The sequence below is a fragment of the Mesitornis unicolor genome, unplaced genomic scaffold (assembly GCF_000695765.1).
Source record: "Mesitornis unicolor isolate BGI_N332 unplaced genomic scaffold, ASM69576v1 scaffold10452, whole genome shotgun sequence".
NCBI lineage: Eukaryota > Metazoa > Chordata > Aves > Mesitornithiformes > Mesitornithidae > Mesitornis > Mesitornis unicolor.
In genome coordinates, this window is record NW_010167122.1 from 1 (window position 1) to 8253 (window position 8253).

Genomic DNA, 8253 nt, shown 5'->3' on the forward strand with positions numbered 1-8253 from the left:
GGGACCGCCCGCATCGCCGTCCCACCAGCATCTCCACTCCAGCGGTGCCACATCGGCACCTCGCTCCATCCCAAGCCAAGCCCCCGCCGCCACTGCCCCAGCCCTCCGTCTTTGATGCAGCCATCGCTGCCACCCCCACCCATCTCATCAAGTTTAATCTTCTCACCCAAACTCACCACCACCACCTCCATCCCTTGCAACATCACCACCCCAACCAGTCCTTCCACCCTGCCCTCCCTCTTGATCCTGCCAGCCCCCCTCAACCTAACCTCTGCCCTCCCCAACACCCTTTCCTCCCCATTGTAACCGTCCTCCATGGACAACACCTTTGCGATCACAGCACGTAGGTTTTCCCCTCTACCTCTGCAGAACAAGTGAGAGGACTGTGCCTGGTCTGGAGGTGGTGGTGATCTTCCTAGGGCACCGCTGCCTTCGGCTGGCTTGAATCTACCAGCTTTATCCTGAAATAAGCACTAAGGAGAGGGGTGTTACCAAGGATATCCCTGTTAGATTGTTTATGTGAAGGAGAGGAAGAAAGAGGAAACCTTTTCCTCCTATAAATGCTGGTTTACTGGTGTTATGATACCTCACAGAGGCTGCAGTGTAAATGTTTCGGTCAGCCTTAGTTAATTGCATAGTTTTTAAACACTGAATTGTTTCCATATTTTCAATCTACCTCCATTTTCAGTTTCCCAGTTCAGGCTATCTTTGCACCAGATTTGAGGATTGCTCTTTAACATGGCTGTTGGAGACAAAAGCAAAACCATTTAAAATAGAGATGGCAGAGTCCTGTGGCTGGATACCAGCAGGCTTCAAGGACATAAAAAGCTTCTTTGGAGCTGGGCAAGTTTGTGGACTTGTGTGGACTTCAAAGGACAGCACGCCGCAGCTGCAGGCACGGTGTTTGGGGCCTGCTGAAACCATAACGTGTCTTTTCCTTCTTGGAAACAAGCAGCGTTGCTGGAATCCAGCAGAGGGGTGGGGTAGGATTTACCCCAAGGTCTTGTGGCTTAGAAACACTCAAAATCCAGGCTGTAAGGGCTGAGCTGTGGGAGGGTTGTGAGGCTGCTCCTTCCCAGCTCCTGCCCGTGACTCTGTCCCTGTCCAGCACGGGCTCCCCGAGTGTTCACTGCTCCCCGTGACCATGTGTATCTCTCTACCAGCTTCCATCAATGAAGACGAGCAGGGCATCATCCCGCGAGCCATGGCCGAGACCTTCAGGCTCATCGATGAGAATGACCTGATCGACTACACAGTCCGAGTATCCTACCTGGAGGTGTACAAGGAAGAGTTTTGGGACTTGCTGCAGGTGGATACAGCCAGCAAAGACATCCAGATCCGGGAGGATGACAAGGGGAACATTGGTACGTATGGCTGCACACAGGCTCCCTTTTCTCCCCATGCCTGAGGCGAAGATTGGGTTATCTGTTTCTGAAGACAGAGCCAGGTCGTCTCCCTCCATACCTCCATCCCTCTCCTGCAGCAGATTGCTGTGCTTAGTCCTGTTCAGTGTGGAGAACCGGTCTGTTTGTGGGATGATGTGGGCAGGGCAATGGCCCCAGGCTGTGCAGAGGAGCTGTGTCCTTGGGCAGCCTGTTGCTCCCAGCCACAGCTCTGTTTTTGCTATTGCAGTGCTCTGTGGTGTGAAGGAGTCAGAAGTGGAAGGGCTGGACGAGGTGCTGAGCCTGCTGGAGATGGGGAACACAGCCAAGCACACGGGAGCTACCCACATCAACAGGCAGTCGAGCCGCTCACACACCATCTTCACGGTGACCATGGAACAGCGGCGTGGGGCTGGCCGCATCCCCCTGCACCACCACCACCCCTCTATCCCTGCCTCGGGCCAGGTCCTGGTTTCCAAGTTTCACTTTGTGGACCTGGCAGGCTCAGAGAGAATTGTGAAGACAGGAAACACAGGGGAGAGGCTGAAGGAGAGCATCCAGATCAACAGTGGCCTCCTGGCCTTGGGCAATGTCATCAGTGCCTTGGGAGACCCTCGGAGGAAGAGCAGCCACATCCCCTACAGGGACTCCAAGATCACCAGGTACAGCAGGGACAAGGACCCCCACGTCTCACGGGCTCTTGACGTGGTGCTTCTCCCTGCCTTTCCCATGCCCAACCTGCCAGGTTGGGTGGCAGAGTCCCCAGGGTAGCTGAGAGGAGCTTGCAGGGCCAGTTGTCCCTTCTGAGCTCACACCAGGGCTCTCAGACCAACTGCTTGGTGGTACAGGGCCGGCTGACCCACTGTGCCTCATGGCAGTTTACAGGTCTACCCTCTGCACAGGTTTTCACATAGGGAAGCTTGGGGAGCAATGAGACCAGGATGGAAATGACAGACTAGCTCATGGCAGTGCTGCAGAAGAGGAGGCTTGCATAAGTCATGCTGCTGAAGCTGAGATGGGTTGTCACCATGGGTTATCCTGCGTTTCCTGCCTGGTAGTGAATGAAAAATGCTTTCAATAGGCTTGTTAGATGGTCTGCAGTTACTTCTTAGCCCAAGCAGGTGCCCTTTGCAATCTCCAAGAAGTTCCCATGCAGCACATACCAGTGATCATGGAGTTGGGGAGCTCCCAGTGTCATGAATTATTTGGATGGAAACTTGCCACAGTGCAAACTGTTATTCCTCTGTGTAGTGATTCTGCTCACTTCACTAGTGCTGAACTGGCCACAGAGCAAGAATTTAATTTTTCCTGGACTTAACCTCTGAAAAGGGTTGGAAACCACCTGGTTCCTGCGTTAGTTAGTATTTCCACTGTTTTAGTCACTATGCTTTTCCCTAGGATCCTAAAAGACTCGCTGGGGGGGAATGCCCAGACCGTGATGATAGCCTGCATCAGCCCATCCTCCTCTGACTTCGATGAGAGCCTCAACACGCTGAATTACGCCAGCCGGGCTCAAAACATCCAGAATAAGGCTGTGGTGAACTGCCGCAAGGAGACGGAGCACGTCGAAGAGCTTCACCTGCAGATCAAGAACTTGCAGAAGGCACTGGAACAGCGGCACCGCTCCGAGACCCGGATCATCAACCGCTCGGCCACCGCCAAACGCTGCGCGCCGGACCCCACGGCTCGGCTGCTGGCGGAGTGCGCACATTACCGGACGTGCACCGACGCCGCGTACCGGCTGCTGATGGAGCTGCAGGAGGACAGCAACCTGACGGTGGAGCAGATCCTGCGGGTGAAGGAGTGGTTGTGCGCTGTAGAGAGCGAGAGGAGTGAGCTGACCTCGGCCGGACTGGATAGCGGCATTGAGAGCACCTCGGCAGAAGACCAGAGCCCTGAGGCACAAGGTTCAAAGCTGGCAAAAGCCCAGGTAACGTCTAGGGTGGTTTAGCTCCAGGGTGGGGTTCATCTGATGGCATGGTGGAAGGGTCAGGAGAGGGAAAAGAGAAACAACCCGGCCAAAAGGCTGGAGAGAGGCAGAATGATGTCCTCAGAGCAGGCAGGGAGAGGTTGGGTTTGGCTGCAACAGAGAGATTCATTTTACAGGAAAAATCTGGGTCTGCAGAGCTGCTGTGCTCTTGTGGAGTCCAACACAGGAAGGGAAGGACAAGGGTGGATGCTGATGCTGCTCTCTTGTTTTCGGGGAGCAGGTGAACACCGAGAAGGGGTGTGGATCCATCAAAGACGAGCAGGTAGCCAAACTGCAGAGGCAAGTGGAGCGCCTGGAGGAGGAGAACCGTGATTTTCTGGCTGCCCTGGAGGATGCCATGGAGCAGTATAAGCTGCAGGTATTTCTGGGCTCTGCTCTCTTTATAGACACCTGCCCCACTCCTCCTCTTTCTCCCCAGGAGAACGCAGCCCAGCTTTCGGGATCCACATATACATAACCATTATTTTCTTATTGCCTCCTAGAGCGACAAGCTGCAGGAGCAGCAGGATAAGATCTTGGCACTACACGTGCGCTTGGAGATGGCAATGCCAAACCTGTGTGTGCCAGAACTGCTGGAAAGCCTTCACCTGGTGACCATCAGCCAGAGACCTCACACAGCCCCACTGGATGCTGCCCCATCCCACAGCCTCAGCGGGTTTCCCTCGGGGCTCCTTCCCACAGAGCAGAGTGGAAGAGCCCTTTGCAGGAAGGTGAGGGCACAAGTCTGTGCTGTTCAGCATCTGCTGCCTTTTCACTCGGATGCTCTCCACTGAGTGAACTGCTTTTCCCTCACCATTGAACATGAGCTTTGTCAGAGGTGTAGTCCAGAGGACTGCACTCGGTGTTAGCATCTAAAGAGATTAACAACTCTGGTAAAACCAGATCAGCTTCAAAACTGAGACTTACTTCAGTATTGTGGGCAGATCCCAGATTTGCTCAGCTTCTGAGCAGCAGAAGGCATGAGGGCAGGCAGCTGGGTCTAGCAACACACCAGTTCTGAAAACATGCTCAACTCCATTCTATTGCTTTTCTTTGTGTTTAGCAGTGATGCCCAGCTGGGAGCTGCTTTTCCTAACCCCAGGTCTCACACAGCATGTTTCCTCTCTTTCTGATTCTCTGCCCCAGCAGCTCAACAGCAACTCCTCTTTCCAGGAGGAGGACCTGGCAAGCTGGCGCCTGAACCACGCACAGTGCCCGACCAGCAATCTAGAAATCAAAGCTGCGGTGCTGAGAAGAGAGCTCAGCCAGGACTCAGAGAAGGCGGCAGAGCTGTCCTCAGGAGAGGAGGAGGAGTGGGAACAGAAGCGGTCCCTGTCCCAGCGCCGGTGAGTTGAGGCTGTCCCAGTGCTGTGCAGTGCCATGGCTGTCCCACCTCTGCATCTCAGCTCTCACATGAGTTGTAGAAGCAAACACTGCCTCTAGGGTCAGTGATTCTGCTAAGAGACAGCTGCCTGCTCATTATGGAGTTAATTACCATCTTTCCTGACATTTCTATCTCCTTCTGAAGCCTGTGGATCATGAGGGTCCTCACTGGGAATGGCTCTGGCAGTGCCCAAACCCAACTGATTAGCTTGCTGCTTCTTCTAGAAACGGGATCCAAAGCTGGAGCAAGAAAGACATTTGCAAGTTAAGCAAGGAGCCAAGCAGAGACAACGTCCACTCGATTCAGGAAGAGCAGCTGGAGCTGTCGAAAGGCAAGTGGCAACCGTACGTTGTTGGACAGTATTCCTAGGGCTGGTGATACTTCACGGGTGCTGTTGATAGGAAGGTAGCATGGCCCACCTGGATGAGCCCAGAGGACAAAAATTGAGTAGATGACAGTCTAACTGCTTTTGTTAAGGGGAAACTGCTGGGTTCTGGCAAAAGCTGCATGTTTTGGTGAATGCTGCGGGTGACTCTGGGTGATGCTGTGCCAGTTCTTGGCTACAGATCTGAGATGGGATTGTCAGGCCACCCAGCTGCTGAAATAGGACCTTTCTTACCCAGAAACCTATGTTGCAGAGGTCTGCAGGAGGCAGGAGCGCCTGGGAGGGAAGGACTCTGAGTGGAGGCTGGTGCAAGCACAGCAGAAGATCCGAGAGCTGGCAATCAACATCCGCATGAAGGAGGAGCTGATCACGGAGCTCGTTAAGACAGGTGCAGAGCTGCTGGTGGGAACGTGCATCCGATGCCTATGAAATCTCCTCTTTGGGATGCTTTGTCTCTGCTCCCATCCTCACCTTCCCTCCCTGTGTTGTCTGTGCCCAGTCTCTTCCCCTGTAGAAGGAAACAAAGCAGTTTCAAGAGAAGCAACCCTTCCTGTTGGTTTCTCCCTAAATCCCTTCCACAGAGTAGCTAAGGGCAAGGGTGTGTTCAGTCTCTGTAATCAAAAATACTTGTGGAAGAGAGAGAAAAGGTCTGTCCCTTGGCAGGATCCTGGCTGTGTGGGAAGGGGGCCTGGAGGTCACAGCTGAGGCATGTGTTTCAGGCAAGGACGCCCAGGCTCTGAACAGGCAGTACTGCCAGAAGATCAGCGAGCTGGAGCAGGAGGCAGAGCAGGTGCGGGCAGAGCTGAGTGAGAGCCAGAAGCAGCTCCAGGAGCTGGAGAGCAAGGAGCCGTGGGACCCCGGGGAGAAGCGCAAGCTGCAGGAGTACCGCACACGTGTGGCAGCTGCGCAGAACAAGGCACGGGTGAGTGGGAACGGCTCTGCCTGCCCAGGGATGTGGACAGGGGAGGAGCTGGGGGCATCTCCGCAAAGGGCAGCGTTTGCCTTCCGGCAGGTTCTGTGCAAGAAGAAGCAGGCAACAGAGAGGCTGGTGTCGCTCTCGGCCCAGAGCGAGAAGCGAGTACAGGAGCTGGAGAGGAACATTCAGCTGATGCGGCGGCAGCAGGGCCAGCTGCAGCGCCGGCTGCGGGAGGAGAGCGAGCAGAAGCGGCGACTGGAGACGGAGGTGAATAAGCGACAGCATCAAGTCAAGGTAGGAAAGGGCAGGAGCAGTTGTGCTACTGCAGTATTTGTGAGGATGGCGATGGGTGGGCTCTGCAAGCTGCTGGGCAGGCAAGGGTAGCTCTGATGGGGTCTGTGATTGCCTTGGAGAGCTGGAGATGGAGAGAGGGGGTTTTTTTGGAGTATCCAAAGAGCTAGCAGAGAACATAACTTGTCCCTCAGCCCTGGCTCTAGGGCAAACAGCATCTTGAGGCTCACAGCTGCTCTTTCCCATACAGGAACTGGAACTGAAGCACGAGCAGCACCAGAAAATCCTGCGCATCAAAACAGAGGAAATCGCAGCTTTCCAGAGGAAGCGGCGGAGCGGCAGTAACGGCTCCGTGATCAGCCTGGAGCAGCAGCAGGTACAGGCAGAGCAAGCCCACCACCTCCTCCCTGTTCGAAGGGGATTGCTCTGGCAGACTGCTGGTTGACAGGGAGGCCTGGAAGCAGGGGTTTCAGCTTGAGATGGGCCATAGCCCATGCTGCCCTGGAGCAGGACAGTCCATAATGTCACTTGTGTCTAGTAGCAGAGGACTTGCATCTTGTCTTATCCCCAGGACCAGGATTCCCTTCTAAATCCTAGCATTGGTAAAGTAGCTGTGAAATCTTGTCTGTTAGCTGAAGAGTGGTGGGAGATGCAGCCCCCAGGACTCCTTGGCAGCTGTGGATTTAGCTCAGCTCTGCCTCTCAGAGCAGCTGAAAGGATAAAACCAGTGCAGGCTGGGCTATAGGGGTTAGCAGAGATTGACTCAAGACTCTCTCATCTTAAGTACACCGCTCTTTAGTCCAGCAGGCCTGGGCATTGCAGCTGTGCTCTGCATGCATGCACATGCCCCCTTTGCCTCTCCTTCCACCAGAAAATTGAGGAACAGAAGAAGTGGCTGGATATGGAGATGGATAAAGTTCTCGAGCAGCGCCGGGCCCTGGATGAGCTGGAAGATGAGCTACGGAAGCGGGAAGGTATTGTGGCCAAAAAGGAAGCCCTGCTGCAGGAGAAGAATGGCTTGGAGAGCAAACGACTGCGCTCCAGCCAGGTAGGACATAAGTGTGGGGTATGCGTGTGGGGTCACTTGACCTATGGAGGGTGTGGAAAGGGTCTGGGGGTCTGTCTTGCCTTTAGACCAGATCCCCTTTAGCATCTTCTGCTGCAGGCCCTGACAGATGACATAGTGCGTGTGTCCAGCCGCCTGGAGCACCTGGAGAAGGAGCTGAGCGAGAAGAACGGGCAGCTGCGTCACGGCAGTGCCCACGACCAGCAGCAGATCCGCCAGGAGATAAACAGCCTGCGCCAGGAGAAGGACCAGCTGCTCAAACAGAGGTTGGAGCTCGACAACAAGCTGCGTCAGGGCACCCTGCTGTCCCCAGAGGTACTTCTGGGGTTGGGCTGCTCTGCTTGCAGAGTAATGAGTAGGGAGAGAGAAGTTACCTGAGAGGAGGTTGTAGTGAGGTGGGAGTCAGTCTCTTCTCCCAAGTAACAAGCAATAGGACAAGATGGAACAGCCTCATGTCGTGCCATGAGAGGTTTGGATTGGATATTAGGAAAAATTTCTTCAGCTAAAGGGTTGTCAAGCATTGGAGCAGGCTGCCCGGGTAAGTGGTGAAGTCACCATCCCTGGAGATACTTAAAAAACATGTAGATGTGGTTCTTAGGGACATGGTTTAGTTGTGGACTTGGCAGTGTTAGGTTAACAGTTGGACTTGATGATCTTAAAGGTCATTTCCAACATAAATGATTCTAAGACCTGAGGATGGGGTTGTTAGCAGATGCTTCCCTCCATGTGCAAACTGTGCATATCCCAACTTTGCAAGCACTGCTCAGGTGACGAGGGAGGTCAGGGCAGGGTGAGAGAGCAAACCCTTTGCTCCTTAGTAACTGCATCTCTGTCCTGGCAGGAAGAGCGGGTCTTGTTCC

General features: G+C 54.3%; 1 protein-coding gene across 1 annotated transcript in view; it reads left to right on the top strand.

Moving 5' to 3' along the window:
* Nucleotides 1-1163: 1163 nt before the first annotated feature.
* Nucleotides 1164-8253, top strand: part of KIF7 (kinesin family member 7) — a gene marked incomplete at its 5' end in the record, with an annotated part of 8720 nt that continues 1630 nt past the window's right edge. The window contains 14 exon segments of the mRNA XM_010178576.1: nt 1164-1364; nt 1633-2044; nt 2781-3312; nt 3590-3730; nt 3855-4082; nt 4498-4697; nt 4960-5066; nt 5374-5508; nt 5840-6042; nt 6133-6330; nt 6578-6703; nt 7199-7375; nt 7493-7708; nt 8235-8252. Of these exon segments, the coding sequence (XP_010176878.1) occupies nt 1164-1364; nt 1633-2044; nt 2781-3312; nt 3590-3730; nt 3855-4082; nt 4498-4697; nt 4960-5066; nt 5374-5508; nt 5840-6042; nt 6133-6330; nt 6578-6703; nt 7199-7375; nt 7493-7708; nt 8235-8252 (2894 nt within the window).